Raw genomic sequence first — 18,936 nt, forward strand, 5'->3', positions numbered from 1 at the left:
TCATCTTAATCTCATGAGGGTTTTATTTGCCACTAACAGCAGATGCAGGTCAAAGGAGGGGTTGCAACAGCAGATAGAGAGCAAGCACTGCAGAAGTGCCTTGCTCTGTTTCCCTCCTGGCTCTTGCATCATTTTCATTATTTTTTTATTTAGCTACACAGCTTCTTCAGCTTCAGGTTTTATTTCCTCCTCACCTCCAAAATGCAGCAATGTTGTTACACAAGGCAGGGCCACTTTCACCAGAGAAGTTTCCGTAGGACTGTCTCAGAAGGTCTCATGGCCATTTCAGCGTTGCAAGGAAAGACAAATGACCCTTCACTAAAGCGCAAGTGGTTTGGCCACGTCTGGTCCTGCTGCTGCTTGAGGAAGTAACGGTGAAGGCTATTCAGGGAAGAACTGTGCCTGCTCCTGCACTGCCAACGACCCACCTTTCATCCAAAAACCTTCATTCGCACAAACCTTTTAAAATGCATCTCTGATTTGAACAAATCTGAGTAAGTGCACAGATTCTCCTTGAAAAACACAGCTACAACTTTGCTCTTCTTCCTCTGCTCCCTCTCTTCCATACCCATCCACCCAGCTGTTAAGCTCCCTGGGACATCGGCTGTATCTACCTGGTCAGACAGGGGTGCAAATTTTGATTGCTATTTTTTTTTTTTTTAAAGTATTTGTTTATTTTAGTACTCTTACCCCACTTCCAATATTTTGTTACAAGTTTTATTGCTGTTATTCCAAATATCATTTGCCATTGTCTGTTTACCTCAGTGGACACCTCATTAATACATTTAATTAAGAACATACCGGGAGTCAAATGGGTAGTTAACAGGCATACGAAGAACACCAGAGTGCATGTCCAAGCCATGTTTTAACCTGAGAAATCCAGGAGCTTTGCTCCCACAGTCCTTAAGGACATATAAAAGAATTTAAGGCACGTGTGACCTGCTGCACAATGGGTAGTAACAATGAGGGTAGACGGGTCATGCAGACAGCTTGGCTTCAATTACTATTTCTTGGCAATACTTGTTTCTTTTGTGATATAAAATTGAAATGTAGTACAAAAATACACCTCTTCACAGGGTCTAATAGTGCCAAGTGCAATTTCAACATTTTAATGCTATGGTATTTGAGCTTGAGGTACATTTTAAGAGTGCAAATTCTGCGGGAGTTTCTTCAGGATACCGTGTTCTGTACAAGAGATTTATCTTTTCCTCTTGATTCAAGAGGCTGCATTTAAAGTCAGAACAGTTTTTTCTTAACATCTCCCATGAGGCATATTATCCAGTGCTGTTAGCAATACCCTGATTCCTCTTACTGCATGGACAGTTAATGGGACACCATGATTTACAAGTTCTCTTGAATACACCTTCTACATCTGAGAGACAGCTTCGACTTCTTTTTCTTCTTTTTCTTGTAAGTATGGATCCTTTTTGACTTGTTTTTCTTCTTCATCAAGTTGGGCTTCAATCTCATTTGGATCAATATAGGTATAAAAATAAGCCATGACAGAAAAAATAATGCAAACTGCAAACAGCAAGGCAGCAAACAGCACATACTCTGCCCACTGTAAAACAAAACAAAACAAAACACAAATGTATAATTAAGTCATCAATAGTCATTCCTCCAAAGAATTGTACCATCTTACTGTTTGCAAGGAATTAAGTTAATTCCAAATGTGGAACTGAGCACACAGAACCAGTAGAGTATGACTTAAAGGAATAAGTATTAGATGTGTATAACAGATAATAAAGCAGCTCTAAATTGAGACCCTTTCAGCTGTTCTGTCTTCATTGAAAAGCAAAAAGAGTAAGTCCTGTGCATGCTGAAAAGTTTCATAGTATCCTTCTCCTGGAAGTGTGGGAATGGACCAAAAAGATTGAAGAAATTCAGCCCCTCCTTTTGGCCAGACGGCAAGAGGGTAAGGCAGTCTCATTTTCAACGAGGCTGGCAGGGGTAAAGTTTCTACTGACCTGGGTGGAGAGTGAGACCAGTTCTACAGCTGACTGGTAAACTCTTCTACCTAAGACTTTAGCCTCGTGTATTCCAGTTGAAAATACAACTCCACTGTAATAGCTGATGCTCAAAAGTTATGACTGAGGGTTATCGGCCATGACTCCCCCCTGTATTAGAGCTGATTTTTAACAGCATAATACAGGAGTACACCAATTGTCTGTGCACTCACCTGCTGACTGAGTTTGGATGCTCCAGCCACAATAAGGACAATTATGTTACCGACAGCCACCGTCAGCAGCCATCCGGCCTGCAGCACTGACTTCATGTTAGACGGGGCCTACAGAGACAAGGCACGTAATTTTTGGTCAAACACCGCTAGCACTTCCTGATGTTTACAGCATTCTTTACTTTATAACAAGCACTGGTTCCCTAACCAGAACTAAACAGACCCGGGGAAAGCTTTGAGGAACAAGAGCTTTCTAATAGTGGCTGTAACACCTATGTTGTACGCACCAAGGAGCAGGCACATTTTGCATTTGGCTCAGTCTCACATGATACACACCAAATGAAGAAACTGAGCACATCACGGGCAAGCAAGCCACAACTTATGTTCCCATCACTGCAGTGTATAGACTTAGAATTAAGGTAAGAAACACACACCTAGTAATACAAACCAAAGTCAGAAGACAGGGCAATTCGTAGTGTATAATTAAACTGCTGCTAAACGTTGCGTGGGAAAAAAAAAATAATTAAGCCAGTGCAACCTTGAAGATAAGGTACTGGCTCATTTTATAATTGAGAAGTCTCTAGTTTGCTTTTACAGCAGCAATACAGTTCTATTTATTTTCAATGGAACGTCACATGTCGGGTGATTTGAGGACTGGTGATCAAATCTTCATGTGATATAATTCAAAATAGCTCCACGGAGAACACTGAATGCTTAGTGAAACAAGCCCATTCTGCACCTGCCTACAGTTCTTCTAGGGGACTCTAAAGATACCTCTGCTTTGTTTGTACGATGAGGGAACCACCTCTTAATAACAAAAGGTCACAGAAGATTTTGATTTGTACCAGGGTAAGGACTTAACTCATGACTCTTAACGCAGTGAGGGCTCTGAGCGGCAAAACCTACCTGTGAGTATGAAAACTCCAGCCCAGTTACAGAGAAGACTACTTCTCCACATGTTAGAATAAAATACTGAGGGATCTGCCAAGCCATGTGAACTGTATTGGGTGGAATATCTTGACTGTAGTTTAATGTAGCAACGTTTCCAGAACACTGGAAATTAAAATGACACATTAGGAACAGCAATAACGAGTCTGTACACTGAGGGCAACCTAAACAGTTCTACATCATTTATGTAATTGCATATATGTACACAAAGTTCTGGGAGAGTAAAAATATTATATATGAATCACCACACAGCAAGTTGTAAAGTGGTAATTATTTTACAGCAGAATCCATGCAAATCCTTACTAAGGCTAAGAATTTAAAGCCATTAGTAATGAACATGAATTATTGCATTATATCATTATCATGCTCATCATTACCTTTGTTAATGAAGTGTTTATGTTCAGACAGTTTAACATATGAGAATTCTACCATACGTATAATTAAAGGCAAGAGAAATAATTGTTCGAGTGTTTTTTAATTAAAGAATATTAAAATGAAAAGAACTCTTGTCCAACCAACAGCACCTCACCTCATTAATTATAATTGTATATGCACCGCCAAATCCAAGTGAGTTTGAAGTAGCTGTACAGGTAGTTCCATTTGTAGAAACCACAATCTTATCTGTTCTGTAGAAAGAAAAGACCACAGTTCAGTCCATGGCTATAGACAATTGTGTGTAGTATATAAAAAGCTTCTATGTCCTTTTTCGAGGACAAGTACATCTATGTCTTTAAGTGGTTAGATTAAGGTGCAGGAAATGCTTACCTGCCTCCTGAAAAAACACCGTAATTAGTGGCAGAGAGAGGTGTCAGTTTTTCAAAATCCGCATCACCCATAGTGACATTGACTGTCCAAGGCAAATTGTTTATGAATCTTTAAAATAAAAAGTGATGAATACTTTGCTTAGCGTTCCAAAGAATACAGGTTTTAGTTTATATATTAGCATCACCATGAGTATTAAGCCTTCCCCTTTCACTTTTGAAAATTAACACTTTTGAAAGATTTGTAAATCGGGCTAATCATGGCTAATGCAAGAAGCGAGCTAGATCCAACATCGTCCCACTGCTTAGGAAAATGTCAGAAGCAAGCATTTACTACAGTCAGTAACAAATGCATCTGCAAAGGGAAGACGTGGAAGAAAAATGGACAAGTGGTAGGACTCTTCTTACCTGAGATTAAAAAGGAGGTAGACATCTATATCTGTGCTTGTTGTCAACAACAACAACAACAAAAGTCTAGACAGTAGAGTGAAACACTCACTGCCAAGATTTAGCTAAATTATACCCAAAGTAGATATGCAAGATAGCTCGGATGAATTGTGTTCTGGAAGTTCCTACACCCCCTAAGCATCTGAGTGAGGGGTACAGCAAGTGGAGAGCTCCTACAGTACAGAAAGTGGCATTGAGCAAGAAGAGTCCGCCCAAGAAGTAGACTGAAGGGGCAGTCACATCACTGCAAAGCGGAGGAGCAAAACAAAATTTACCTGATAAGATTCTTTCCTTCTTCTGGTTTTGATGTGACATTGTCAAACAGCTGGTGGAAGAGACCATTATCAAGAGGCTTAGTAAGCATCAGTGAACAGCTTAAATGTGCCCTATTACATACAAGCAAAAGCCAATAGAGGCTTCAGGGTCAGACTCCAGACCTTACCTCTAGGTTACTACTAGGATACGTCTCTACCAGAAAATGCTATAAGGCCACACATTTAAGCCTCTTTGAAACCGTCAAGTTAAGTTGGCCAAGTGTCTTTTTGTTTGCTTTGTAGGGTTATTTTGTCCCAGCATCCTGCCTGCCCTGCTCTCTACAGCTCAGTCTCACTGGTGCAGTTTTCCCTCAGGCAGCAGAGAGGGGGAGAGGGAAAACAAAACAAAAGAGAGGCTCCCCAGAGCTTGTCCTCTGAGCTTCCCACACTCCATGTAGATAGTTGCTACGACATTAACAAATTTCTTAGGATTTAGGCAGACTTACCCACTGAGCAGCAATGCCTGACGTGGTATTTTTAACCGTGAGAGTGTACCGATCTCCGCCTGTGCTGGTGGCATTTAGAGTTGCATTGTTATTTCCAGAGGCTACCACTACATATTGCAACTGGGAAGTCTCAAATATCCTGTAGTCCGTCTACAAAGAAGACAAATTGCTGTGAATTTCCACGCAACTGCGTTTGCCTATACCTTTGAGGAAATGCTCGATTCAGTGGGTCGTAAGTTTACTTCTGAAGTAACAGAGATCACAAGCATCTCCTCACTTCCATTTTTGTAGTTTTCTATGTCAGACACTAATTTTGTTTGATCGATATTTATGACTATTTTCTTCCTTTACACAAATGTTAAGGTACTACAAACTTCCTACAAGCATTACGGAAGAGCTGTTACATTTTCCTGTGTATTGCTTTATCCAGCTAAATCAGGTTTGCCACCACCAAGCCAAATTATGTTTAGCAATAAAGACAGCAATAGCATGAACTAGAACGCAGCATTTTCCAAATGGCCCCTCCTCCTACAAAATGCTAATCCAAACTGCACCTTTTGGGTTTCAGCATAACAGAAACAACTATTACCAGGATACGCATTTTAGATATTCTAGCTACATTTCAGAAGCATAAAATATGGAAAGCAAATATTCTTTAATAAACATGTTGATATGTTATAGGTGTATAGAATTCAATCCAAAACATCTTGATTATAAGACATCCACCGTAGGGAGTAGAACATTTCACATGCTTCGTATTCAGGTGTTTGTCATGGTTATATGGACTTCACATATGGAAACAGGGCAGCAGGCTACCAGAGAATATACTTGTGCTGCTAAGACTTCCTTGCATCCATTATTTAAAAGGCCCATCAGCTCCACTGCATTTTGCTGTCAGTAGAGTTAACAATCAAAACTCTGCTGTAAAGGAACCTGAAAAGGTTCTTTGACAGCAAGGTCTAAAGCTTGAATGATGTAGCCACACAAAAATCTCCTTGTTCACACAAGTGATCTCTTACAGTAAGAGCACTGACTTCCTAGACATGGATGGATGGTTTCTTTTTTTTTTTTTTTTTTTTAAAGTCAGGGCTGTTCTCACTGTTAAGAAATGGCACCTTTTTAAGCAAGAGTGAAGTTTTCAATTAATTGAAAGCCATTACTAAGTATATTACTAGCATATTAACTCATTCTCCTTAGGATATTGAAATAGGTACTATTTCTTTATTCCCTGTATGCTTTCAGTAACAATTTATTCCACAAGAGGAAGAAATGCTTAAAATGAATAGAGGAAAAAAACTAGAAAAGAATCAATTTTGAGCCATTAGTTAAGAACGACTTTGACTTGCTCCATTCAGCTTTGTGACTTGATGTTCCCCATCTCCCCTTACTTACCCCATGCAGAGGTTCTACGGTCACATCCACGTTCTGAGGTGAAAATGTTACTCTTGCGTTATCAGCACCTAGATTTATTATTTTGACTTGGGACTGCCCAGCTGCAGGGAAAACTGGAAGGGTTTTCTGTAGGATAGAAAGAAGTGGAATCAGTGCTCTATCTTAAGTCACATGAGAAAGGTACTATAATTACTGCACTCTTATTTATCTCGTGACGAAGACTGCCATTTACCTGATGATCTGTGGTTATCAGTTGTAGGGATGCAATTTTAATAACTGTTTTATTTGCAAGTCTCACAAGCTGTCTTGCTATCAAGGCCACTCTGCAGGTCAGGGAGCTGTTTTCTCCCACATCCTATGGGAGTCTAGGTTTCTGAACTTCTTTGTACAATGTTCTGACTCTTTTTCCCATCACTGGTGCTGCTGAACTGGCCAGAAGCAGGTATAGGCACCGTGTAGTGTGAGAGTCCAAAGAAACAGAGCAACTTCTGGAGACTCCACCTTCCATCAGATGTAACAGTAAGTACCTTCTGCTCCTGCAGAGCCTCAAGAGCTGCAGGAGCTGTATGTATGTATTGCAATTCTGCCTTGACCTTCCTCTACTTGTCTTTTTCATTCTCTTTAGGTACAACCACACAACAAAAAAGATCCAAATCTTCCCTTCTGCAAAAAGTTCCTGTGCAGCAGTCAAGGAATTTGCCAGCTCTGGCCACACTTCTGCCCAGTGCAGGTACATATCTATGTTATGTCTATGTACATGCTCTGGCCCTCCCTACTGAAGGCCAAACCTTTTACTCTCAGCTTGGAGACAAAGGGGAGTATAAGGCTTGTTTCACTGCTGAACTCAGACATCAAGGAGGGAGCTCCTCATTCCTAACTCAAGCTTTTTAAGAGCTGAGCATCTTATCTCAATATCATGTGAAGACAGGCGGACATCTCTGGATGGCAACTGCCCAGAAGTGTCAGACTCCCCAGCTACATGGAAAAACCTACATCTTTCAGGCGTGACACCTCCCTCTGAAGCAAGCAAAGCCAGGTGTGATGAGTCCTGCCTTAAACAGGAATCATTTTTACTGATGGTATGATAACACTGTGGCCTTTCACGCTTCACCTCCAGTTTAGATGTCAGAAGAGATCAGAGATGAAAAGCAGCTCCCTGATAGGGAAAAACTCTGCTTTTCAGCTTTTAATCTCAGTTTAAAGACCTGAGGTTGCCTTTAATGCATGATTTATGATAATGGCAGATGAGATGTTTGGCAGTATGGTGTTCGTAGGTAGCTTTATTATGCTAATCACACTGCATTGCAATATACTTTATATTTTTCCTCCCTCTACTTCTGTGATCACATGCTTGGTTCCTAAGTTACAACTATTTTATGCATCATATTTGGCTCATTTTCACCTTAAACAGACTGTTCTGCATTAACAACAAAGTATTCAGTACTTGCACGAGGCTGAACTTACGTCTATTTGCAGTTGCACAAGGGCAGCAGCAATGAAAGCCAGTCCAGCAAGGAACATGCCAACAGTGATCTTCCTCAGAGGCCTGGTACAGCAACAAAAGATATATGCAAATTAAGACAAATATTAATTCAAAACTTTCAGTGTGAAGTTTTCCCTTCTGAAACAGGAAACCAAAACGACTACAGATAGGATATTGTCACTGTCCAAAGGGCTGATGTTAGATGAAGTATTCAGCTACGCCGAGTACCTCTTAGTGTTAGTTCAGAGTTACACTACTGGGAAATTAAGTTTCCTGCAGCATCTTAACCTGTTACTCTGCATCTACTGGGCTCATTCCTAGAGTTAGCCATCATCTACACAAAACTGTTGTTAGGTTTCCGTATTTGAGTTGGGAAAATCAGATCTACAGAAAGAAAAAAAAAAAATCCAGTACAGCTGGTATCTTAGAAACAATGAACAGACAAAAAGTTACACCTTCTGCAAAAGGATAGCAACTTTTATCCATATTGCTATGTGTAAATCGAAATAATGAATGGAAAAATCAGGGAAATATATTGAATTGGGAGACATCTACTGACATCCAGTTAAGTGCTAAGGGTAAATTTAAGGTAGATATTTTATTTATGGCAACAATTGTCTGATTCAGAGTGCCCACAAATGAACAGAAGTATTTCCAGCCCAGCACCACCCACCACCCCTATTTTTTCAATTCTTCATGGAAAAGTAAGATTAGCAGAAAACACTAGCAGTAGACAGCCTCTCTCCTGCGATCAGAAGATTTTGCCCTTAGCTTGAAGAAAAATCACATTGGCACCGTGCTATTAGATTCTTCTCCTCTAGGCTGTGATGCCTTCATGCCCCGTTTGTAAAGTCCTTCTATTATTATTATTATTTTAAATATTAACCCCACTTTGAATACAGCATTATTTTTTCCTTAGCTGGAAGCTTGCTTTTGTTTAGGGCCAGAAGAGCAGCTTAAAGAAACCACTAAAATGAGCCTCTGCTGAAGTCAGGTAAACACGTCAACTTACGTAAAATTGATCTTGCATTTCTTGATTAAAGGGTAAATCACAGCATCCACAACTGGCACCATTATAACAATCAGGATCGGATTGACAGTCTGTTAAAGATGAACATAATAAGGGAAAAAGGTAAGTATTTTCAAAGTCCTTTTTATGAAGGGCAATAATATACGGATATCATCTTTGGGAAGTACTTAGGATTGTCAGACAGAAGATTACTATACCTGCATTTGGTCTGGCTGAATCTGAATAGCTCCCTGGTGGAAAAGAAAAAAAGATAAATAGGATTTAGTGCTATGAAAACAAACCAAACTGATAGGAAAAGTAAATGTTAGGGGAAAAAGGCAAAAAGAAAAAGTAACCTACAAAGTTCCCATCCATCGTGGTGGCTTGCAGTGTCCATCTTGAGCCCTTGGCAGAAGAAGAGAGAATTAAATCCCACAGTTAATCAGCCTCCTGAAGTTCCTCTTGAATTGTTTTAAGTAAAGTGTTTGGAAAGGTGTCTGCCTGATTGCAGCAGGGCACACTCACAGTTACAGCTCACCGGTAAAAATGCATGATGCAGCCAGGCTGGGCCAAACTTAATGTGCTCTGCCTTAGATAAAGCTTTCAGGCACCAGTTCTCTCAGATACCCTCCTAAATTCATACTTCCATACCTGAAACTATGAAAACCTGCTTTCATGGGTCATGAGCACTCCATCCAAGACGACGACGAGCTTATGCTTAAAGGTGTGAGGCTTAAAGGTGTGAGTATGTGTGACAAACTAATCACTCTGATTAAGCAGGCTGGCACCCAGCTCATCTCCTCCCTGGATCTCCAGAGCACTTACAGTAGGACCCTGCACTGCAGCTCGACTGACAGCGAAGAGGAGTTGGAGCCAAGAAAGCTTTAGATTACTGTCTCATCACTGTCCTACACAAGATTTGGAGAGGCTGAGCTCAGAGTCACTGGGAATGCCCAGATAAATTGGATTTCAGCTGGCTGCTCTTGGACCACAGGACACTGTGTGAACGTTGACTCAGAATAAGCACAGTGCATTACAATCAGGGTAAGGAATCTGCAGAGAAGTGCTTTTCACCCTCACACAGGCACTTTCCTAGGTGCAGTGACTCCACACTGCGTAGCGACATGGCACAGCTGTAACTGCAAAGCCAAACCATTTCTGCTTTACCTGCTGGTCGAAAAGTGCCCAGAACATGGGGAGTGGGATGTAAAGGAACAGCACCTTCAGCACCATCTTAGTCTGAGTAATCAGCCGTTTCTGCAGTGAAGGAGAATGATAAAAAAAGGAATTAGTGAAAAAACCTCAGACAGTTCCCCTGCTGTTCACCGCACAGCAGCAGGTGGAGACATGAGACCTCTCGTGCAGTGTTTACCCACAGCCTGAACTTTGGATGCTGTGGGTGCTTCTGCTGACTTCTGTTAAAAAGCACAAGGTCTGCTTTTGGGTGTGGGGAGGGCTGCTGGTTAAAGGTGACACTGATAGCAGAAAAGCTTCTTGCCAGGCCCACACTGCAACGGCAGCAGAAGGTTTAGCTCCTCACTGCTCCATTTTCCCAGTAGGTTTTAGCAGCACTGCGTAGGAGGAATTCAAAGGATGGGGAACTGAGGAATGCACTTCACACGTGCAAAATACACATAGGCAAAAGTAAAATAAAGGGAAGAGGCTAAGGTTTGCGCTGCCATTGAGAGCAGGGCAAGGTGGACAGGAGACCAGGGAGCACGGGACATGGTCGGGGGACCATGGGACACAAGGCCATCAACTTCTACATGGCTGTGAGGCCCAAAACTATTTACCTAGCACTCAAAGCAACAGATCAGAGCAGACAGCATAGGAGCTGAGGGCCAGGGGATGCCGAGGCACAGGAGTGCTCACACGGTACTTACACTGTACTTCTCGCTCGCCCAGTCTAGCCAGTGCTCTCTCTTGGGATACTCCTTGCTGCGATGCCGGAACCTGTTTTTGATGGCAAACTGGGGAGAGACCATTAAAACTTTGTTTAATGACGTTTCAAACATTTCTAAGACTATCAGCTGTTTCATACGTAAAGGAGACCTCTGCTACCTCCTCTAAGCATCTACAGGAATAATGAAGGTAAGGCATGAAACCACCTATACAGTGAAGTGTGCACCTGGGACTAGGTAAACCGAACAGCTCAGAGCTACTCTGAGCAGCTCTAAATGTGGGTGGCTGTTAGGTCTTGAAGGCCTGCCTACTTAAGGCTAATACATATAGCAATCAAGAATGTCATCTGCACAGCTCTTCAGAGCTGAATGGCTACGAGAGCACATTTCACTATAAAAAAACTGTATCTTGTAGAAATTCCTTCATACTTAACATATGCAAATATAGTCCTGAAGGAATCCACAAACTTTCATAACATGCATGGCTGAGCTGGGCTGGGCTCTAGGGGAAGCACTCTAAGTGACAGTAGAAGTCACATAGAGAGATTTGTTTTCGGCAGTGCTTACAGGACAAGCAAGGTCTGGGCTGTAACAAGCTAGCAGAGCTGCGTGGGGAATGAAGAAGCTCACAAATGAAAAGTCCCCTGATCTCAGAGTTGAGACACTGCCAAGTGTGGGATGTGCAGTGCTACTCAACGCAGATTTAGCTCCCTTCCTTGCAGGCTTGCTTATATATCAGTATTTATTACACTATTTGTATATCAGTATATACTATATTGATATATAATCCCCTGACCTCCTTAATACACTGCATTGTAAACAAGGCCTTATTTTCCTAAGCAATACATTTTTGCTGATAAGATATCCCAGCACCTCTGTTCTTGACTCAAGTCATTGCATGCTTGCCTGTCTTCCTACAGGGCTATAGAAAAGTACATGAATGAGCAAGAGAATGATTCTCTGAGGTTGGGATAAGCTTTTACACGTGATTAACATCTTGCTTTGTCTTCTGTGTGTGTAAATTCAGATATAAACAGAGACAGATAAATAAAAAAGGCAGTCTAAATCTGGAGGTACCAGTAAAAAGTGTTCTGGAAAGAAGAGTTGAAAACTTCATAGGTTTTCCTCATACTATATAGATTTCTGCTCTAGGCAAGTGAACTGAGCAGCTTTGAAAATTCCTGTCAGGCTTTCTGGGAGCACAAGCACTACTTACTCCAATGCATTTGCAAACTTGAACCATTATATTGCCTTGAGGTTGAACTTTTTTGTACATTCCGCTTCCAATCACGAACACAACTACAGTAAGCAAACAGAAAGCAATTTGTGATTAACTGAAAACAGCGGCCCAAAAAAAAAAAAAAAAAAAAAAAAAGTATTAAAACCTTGACAATTAAGCAATTGCATCAGGCTGAAAGTAAAATTTTTAAGGAGCAATGAATGTGACTATTGCCATGCTACTATGTGGTAAAAGAAATCAAATTAGTATCAGCAGATTGCTATGATTTATGACACAGGACTAAATCCTAAAACTCCTGGGGTAAGTGGCCATCCTCAGTGGGACATGAGTTATGGCCAAATCGAGAACCACTCTGGACCTTCTCTTTGGCCTTGATGCATCTGATTAAAAGCTTAATGACTGCTTTTCATGAGCCAAGGGCACTGCATCTTACATCACGCAGGGACACGTGAGGTTTCACCTGAACTACAGCACTTGCCAGCACTCACAGCTCCCACGGACACGTTCCCTGGCCTCACCCTCCCACGTGCTGGGCAAGGCAATGGGCAAACACCTGAAGCTGCCGTCGCCCTGGGCTGGGTGCACTGATAAGACGGGGGCACCAATAGCTGGGTAGGCTCCTGGTCAGGTCCCTCATGGAGAGGGATACCATGGCATACAGCAGCCACTCCATCAGGAGAGAAACAAAAACAAAACAAACAAAAAAGACAAAACCTCCAAAAGTTGCCTCTGCAAGCACCAGGTTCTTGGTCTTTGTACTGCAGCCAAAAGGCTCAGGGACTAATCTGTGGTACAGCTAGTAAAAATGAAAATAGCTTGATAAATACTGGCACACCAGGATGGTATTTCACAAGTGCAAGGACAGTTACCTTGCATAGTTCACCGTGCTGAGCTATGAGTAATTTCTGAAAACCACATTTTCCTTAAGGTCTCATCCTTCATTCAAAAGATCATTTACTTCTACAACCCAGTAGGCTAAGTGATATAGACAGTATATTGCATGACAATTTTCTTATCAGAGATTGATATCTGGAGATTTCAACCACTTTCTTATTATTTGGAAATCATTATCACCTAACCATACCTACAACTGAAGCAGCAAGATGCAAACAGTTCAACTTACTCAATGAAACAGCCATGAGGGCAGCGGGAACTCCAAACGCCAGTGGGTAGCACTGCTGCTTGCTGTGAATGCCACACTGTTGAGCTGAAACACAACGCAGTGTTAGATACAAGCCCCAGGGGCTGCTGCCAATGTTTCACATAGGGTTTCTATTCATTGCATTCATTGTTGACTCTTTAGGATAGTCCTCACTTTCAGAGTCAACCTTGTCCTGGTGGCTTCTGAAGGTCTCCAAGGAGGAGACCCCACAGCCTCTCAGGGCAGCCTGTGCCAGGGCTCCCACACCCGCACAGCACAGCAGTGCTGCCTGGGGCTCAGGGGGAGCCTCCTGGGGGCCAGTTTGTGCCCCCTGCCTCTGGTCCTGGCACTGGGCACCACCAAAAGAGCCTGGCTCCATCTTCTTCATCCCCTCCCTTCAGGTATTTGTATACATTGTTGAGATCCCCCTGAGCCTCCTCTCCTCCAGGCTGAGCAGTCCCAGCTCTCTCAGCCTCTCCTCATAGGAGATTTACATTTAATTTTACACGGGGGAAAGAAGAATCACGTTAAAATGGCCAAATTCACGTTCTTGGGGAGAAAGGACCTAGATTATAAAGGCTTTGGGACAAGTTCATAAGTGAAGATAAGTAACATAACAAGTGTAACTTGTGAAAAATATGCACACACAAACACACCCCTGGTCAGTAGTTGGTGATTATTTTTCATAAGCTTCACGCACACATGCTGAAATGATGCTTTGAGTGGGGATGTAGCAACTAACAGGGAAAAGTAACAAAAGACTAAAAGTAACAATTTTCACCATACCTCTATGAAAGAACCGAATAGATTCATTAGAAAAAAGATAGCTTGCAGCTAATTAATGTGTTGATTTGAGTTATATATTATCTTTTTAGTTAAGCTGTCACAGAAAGTAATGGTATCACTTTCCTCAGCTGCTTTTGCCAGTTTTCCAAGGTGTTCTTCACCCTGTATGAGCATGGAAGCAAGCTGCATGTTGTACCATCTGCACATCTCCTTCCATTTTGGGAGAGAATAGAATTTGCATTAAGCAAGCACCTAAAATGCTCCGCGCAGTCTGTTCCACTCAGCTGCTGTCAAAGAATCCAAGAGCCAGGATTTCAGCCCAGTGCTTTAGGATTATTCCGGAGCTTGCGTTCTATTTTCTTGCTTTTGAGAAAAACAGCCTTCCTCAAACTCATGCCAAGCACATCCCTACCCCATCTGCATAAGCTCGCAATGAAAATCTCTATGCATATGGATCAGTGAATTGGTCTGCTTTTCGTTCAGAATCATGCTGCTCACTATATTGTATCCCTTCAGAAGTACTAGATCTGAAGGTAATTCAGATCTGAAACTTTTTTTTTGCTCATCCATAAGAAATTGGATGACATAGAAGACAATACGAAGACTGATTTACCTGTTCATTTAAGCCTAAATGACTGCAATACAACGCTCATCCTTTATTTAACTATTTTATGAATAAATGACTGGACTTACCTCTGAGAATTGGGGTGATTACAGTGGATATGAGACTTCCAGCATTAATAGCCAAATAAAAGAGAGAGAAGAATCTACTTCTTTGTTTTTCCTACAGTAAGAACAAAGACGGTTTTAGAAAGGGTTTGCCAGAGCCATGTTGATCATCTTAGACTGCACCATCAGAAACTCTGCACAGTTCAAGACAAATAGTTATCTACCTTGTTTTTCAGGTATTCAGGAAGCTCTAAAATAAGGTACTTGTCTAAATACATACATCAGATTACTATAATAGTCAGGCATTAATATGAACATGTACATGACTAAAAATCTGAAATATATTCTTACCTGATGATCTTCAAACTGATCTCCACCAAACGCCGACACACAAGGCTTGATGCCACCAGTGCCCAGTGCAATGAGAATCAAGCCAGTCATGGACAGGGCGCTAGGACAGAGTAGAAAAAAATGAAAAAAAGAAATCTCTCTGCTGTCTTAGTTACAGCATGCATACAAGGCTGATTGCAAGACAGTTGAAATGCAAGTAGCGTAAGTTTAAGGCTTAAATTGTCCCCCCACCAACATGGAGAAAATGTGTACAAGGCAACTCACATGTGCGTCGCAATGCTATCCGGAGTGCCATCTCTGTTGTGGTCTGTCAAGTCATTGATGGAGCTGACAGCCATGACTGCCTGCCCAATCGTGTAGACAATGGACAGGGAGACAATGGTCCTGTTATAAAGAGAGGAGATAAATTTTTATATACATTGACAATTATGGGTTCATACATACACATAATTATTGCAGACTTTTGCTTATTCTGAAGACGTTTAACAAAGTCTTGTTAAATTAAACTAACTAAAATTAACTAACAGATATGACAAGTTATGGACTCAGCTTACCACAAGCTGCTTCAAAAAAATCTTTCCGCATACCTCTGTCACAATAGAATTCCTACTACAATTATTTTGTTTAACAGAATTATTTTATAAAGCCCTGTTTAACTAAGCAAGGCAAGATGACCAATTCTTCTTTCTTGTGTGGAAGAACATTCTCCATCTGAACTTTGTGAGAACATCAGTGTTTGACTATAGCTCGTGTTCAACTGCTTTTGTGGCTGGGACTCCATTCAGCAGGCACAGACCCAAGTTTGCTTGGAGGATAAGCAGGAGCAATAAGATGCAGTGATGCTAGGTTATTTCAAATCAGACTGCAGAAGCAGCAGTCCCAAGTGCAGAGCAGCCCATGAGAATGAAGGGTACCTAGGCCAACCCAACTGTGTTTGATGAAGGCAGGAGACCCTCACAGCAAGCTTGGAGCACCATGACACAAGAGCAGCAGAGGAAGCATCGCCCATCCCATTGACCAAGTTCTTCTCACTTTAAAACAGGATTCACCTAATTTTGATAAATGCTCTTCACTTTATCAAGGTATAAATCTATACAAAGTGGGGCAACAGTGAAGTTAAATGTGCTATGTAGTGGTACTTACTACCACTTTTTTGTTGTTGTTTAAAAAAAAATAACTTTTTAAAATAGCACTTCCTTGTGGTTTCTGTAGTTGCTTGACTTAACAACTTGGGAAAAAGTTTCCGATGGAAAAGGAACCTGAGCTGACCAGGGAGAAACTTGTGGTTTTTATTTGTGAGGCATGCTGTGAAGAGAGTACTTGCATGACTGGCACTGCATATACATTACTCAATTAGAGGAAAAAAAAAAAAAAGTAATTTTTATAGTTTCTGCTCTGTTTTCCCCAAGAACGTCACATCTAACGCCATCTGGAGCAGACCCCAGCACGCTCCTTGGCACATGCTGCACAAAGCACATAGATTGAGGCTCTCCTGTGAGTGTTTAACAAAGTTTGGGTAACCTCCTCTGGCTCTTGTCATCACAGATATTTATACAAGCATTATTTCAGCCTTCCTCACTGCACCCTATGGTGTTTTAAGGTACCTGCGTATTAAAACCAGCAAGCAATTAGATCATTTTTCAAATGCATGTGTTTTCTTGCTGAGCTGAAGTCCCAGTGCTAAGCTCTGAGCAGTCCTACCGAGCTCCTGCGAGGGGGCTGGCAGCTGTGCCACCAGTGCACACAGTTACCAGCAGGGAAGGGATGCAAGGTCTGCAAAGCTCCATCTTGGTAAAACAAGACAAAATAGAGTTTGTGTTTCTTTTTGTTCATTTTTTTTTCCTCTTCTTCTCATTCAGGCCAGCTACAAAGAGCACAGCTGGCAGGGGCTGAAGACAAAGCAGCCTGCCTCATCTCTAATCTCTGGGAGACCTTTGACAAGACAACAAGCATTCCTGACTCATAACCTTCAATAAAAATCTTTACTGGGCTTTTTCTGGTGAAGTAAACACTATTAGAATCATGACACCAGTAAAGGAGAGCCAGGTCATGTTGTTAGAGGCAATTTGGCTACACTTCGGTGCACGACTTCAGCATGACTTCAGAGTGACTGCATGCACGCAAAAACAGAGTTTGTCCTCTTAAAAAGCTGCAGTTCAGTAAAACCGCCCACCGAGATGTTAAGTCAATACTGAAATTAGAGAATACTTAGAAATATATAGTTAGAGAACAAAATCCTGGAGTTGTTTTTTGGGGTGGGCAGTAAGCACTCACTTAAACTTTCCCAGCCAGGAGTCTGCTATGAGTGCTCCCAGGATGGGCGTCAAGTAGCACAGAGCAACGAAGGTGTGGTAGATGGCCGTGGAAAAGTTGTCATCCCAGCGCAGGAAGTATTTGAAATACAGAACGAGCACAGCTGTAGGGAGAATAAAACAGCAGGTTACAAACCAGCATTAAGGACAGGGAGCAGTAGGCTCAGGGAGACCCAGGGCGTGGGACGTACCTCGCATGCCATAGTAGGAGAACCGCTCGCAGAACTCATTGATGACGATGAAGAAGATGCTCAAGGGGTAGCCAAAGCAGCCAGGCTGGAGACAAGAGACAGACAGCGTGAGCTCGGGGCTGTGCAGGACGAGCTAACATGGTGTGCTGTGACCTGCTGCTCGACTGAGATCCATACGGCCCCTGCAGGAGCAGCTGGATACCCAGGCATCAGGAGGCTGCATGGGAACCTGAATCCAGATCAATTCCCACCTCCCCTCCCTTTCCCCAGAGCTCTACACATTCCTCATCTGCCCTTCTCATGGCATCCTTAGCAAGGCTATATTGGACCTGCAAGCTTTGTGCTTCACACATCTGAAATCTTAAGCATTTAGCACTTGCAGTAATTTTGACTGGTAACCAAACACAAGGAAAAAAAAAATGCAACATTTTTGGAAGAGAAACCGAACAGCCCAAACCCCAGCAGCACAAGGGAGTTAGAAGCCCGGCAGTACTGTTAAATACCTCCAGTTGGGATGAACATTTAAACATTTCCTTCAAACACACCTCAGGAAAGCTCCCTGTTCTTGCATGTTCTCCGCTAGATGAAGAATCCCCCATTTCTTGTCAATAAAACTGACTTTGCTCCTAATCTATGGCACTAACTGCCAGATTTCCTGATCCTTCAGCTGCTGTGATAGGCATCTCCACGATAGCCCTAATACAATTTGTGTCACTGCTCTTGCCATTGTGACGGAGTGGGAAAAGCACCCATCGGCTGCAAATTTAGCCTAAGTGGTAGGACTGGTCATTTAATTTCTGATCACCTTCTTTTCTTAGTGGAAGAACATACAATAGCATTTTTATAAAAATACTAGAAATACAAGTGATATAATCCTCCGTAGCTTATTTCCTCAGGGTTTAATTCAGCAAGTTGCAAAAATCAGATTTCTACTAAAACTCAAGACTTTGTCCTTAAAGCTATGCCAATTTGCATCCACTTCAGTGACTCACCTAGACCGTAAAGATCAGTCTTGTCTAATTTTTTAGAAATACACACTACAATATTTTCTGCACAAGGAAATGAAAGCCATTTGTATCTGTAATTTAAGCTCTGAGAAACTTTTTTTTTTTTTTTAATATTATCCAAGTGGAAACTTCTTCAGCTAGGAGCAATATAGCCTTACAAGGACTTGGGAAACCAAAAGCCATCTGAACTTGGGAGTCAAAAAGCCAAGTAAAGGAGATCTTTGGATGCCTGTTACTCTGGTGCTTTAGAATAAATGGAAGTGCATGTATCAGCTGTCTGAAAATTAAAGAAAGCCCCTGCTGCATTATACGTGTGCTTGCACACACACCTGCTGGCACACTTGCTGTTGCCATCCCCATTG

General features: G+C 41.8%; 1 protein-coding gene across 1 annotated transcript in view; it reads right to left on the bottom strand.

Annotated features, from left to right (window-relative positions):
• The window catches only part of SLC15A1 (solute carrier family 15 member 1), a gene marked incomplete at its 5' end in the record, with an annotated part of 21,697 nt that continues 2,761 nt past the window's right edge, over positions 1-18,936 (bottom strand). Inside the window, 21 exons of the mRNA XM_084524301.1 lie at positions 1-1,561; positions 2,180-2,287; positions 3,083-3,229; positions 3,654-3,750; positions 3,890-3,997; positions 4,608-4,657; positions 5,093-5,242; positions 6,485-6,610; positions 7,949-8,030; positions 8,980-9,068; positions 9,195-9,227; positions 9,337-9,381; positions 10,144-10,233; positions 10,860-10,946; positions 12,094-12,176; positions 13,241-13,324; positions 14,738-14,828; positions 15,065-15,164; positions 15,329-15,448; positions 17,339-17,480; positions 17,568-17,652. Coding sequence (XP_084380427.1) covers positions 1,367-1,561; positions 2,180-2,287; positions 3,083-3,229; positions 3,654-3,750; positions 3,890-3,997; positions 4,608-4,657; positions 5,093-5,242; positions 6,485-6,610; positions 7,949-8,030; positions 8,980-9,068; positions 9,195-9,227; positions 9,337-9,381; positions 10,144-10,233; positions 10,860-10,946; positions 12,094-12,176; positions 13,241-13,324; positions 14,738-14,828; positions 15,065-15,164; positions 15,329-15,448; positions 17,339-17,480; positions 17,568-17,652 — 2,112 coding nt within the window. The 3' untranslated portion in view covers positions 1-1,366. The remainder of the gene's footprint in view (positions 1,562-2,179; positions 2,288-3,082; positions 3,230-3,653; positions 3,751-3,889; positions 3,998-4,607; positions 4,658-5,092; positions 5,243-6,484; positions 6,611-7,948; positions 8,031-8,979; positions 9,069-9,194; positions 9,228-9,336; positions 9,382-10,143; positions 10,234-10,859; positions 10,947-12,093; positions 12,177-13,240; positions 13,325-14,737; positions 14,829-15,064; positions 15,165-15,328; positions 15,449-17,338; positions 17,481-17,567; positions 17,653-18,936) is intronic.

Source organism: Aythya ferina (assembly GCF_964211825.1).
Source record: "Aythya ferina genome assembly, chromosome: 1".
NCBI lineage: Eukaryota > Metazoa > Chordata > Aves > Anseriformes > Anatidae > Aythya > Aythya ferina.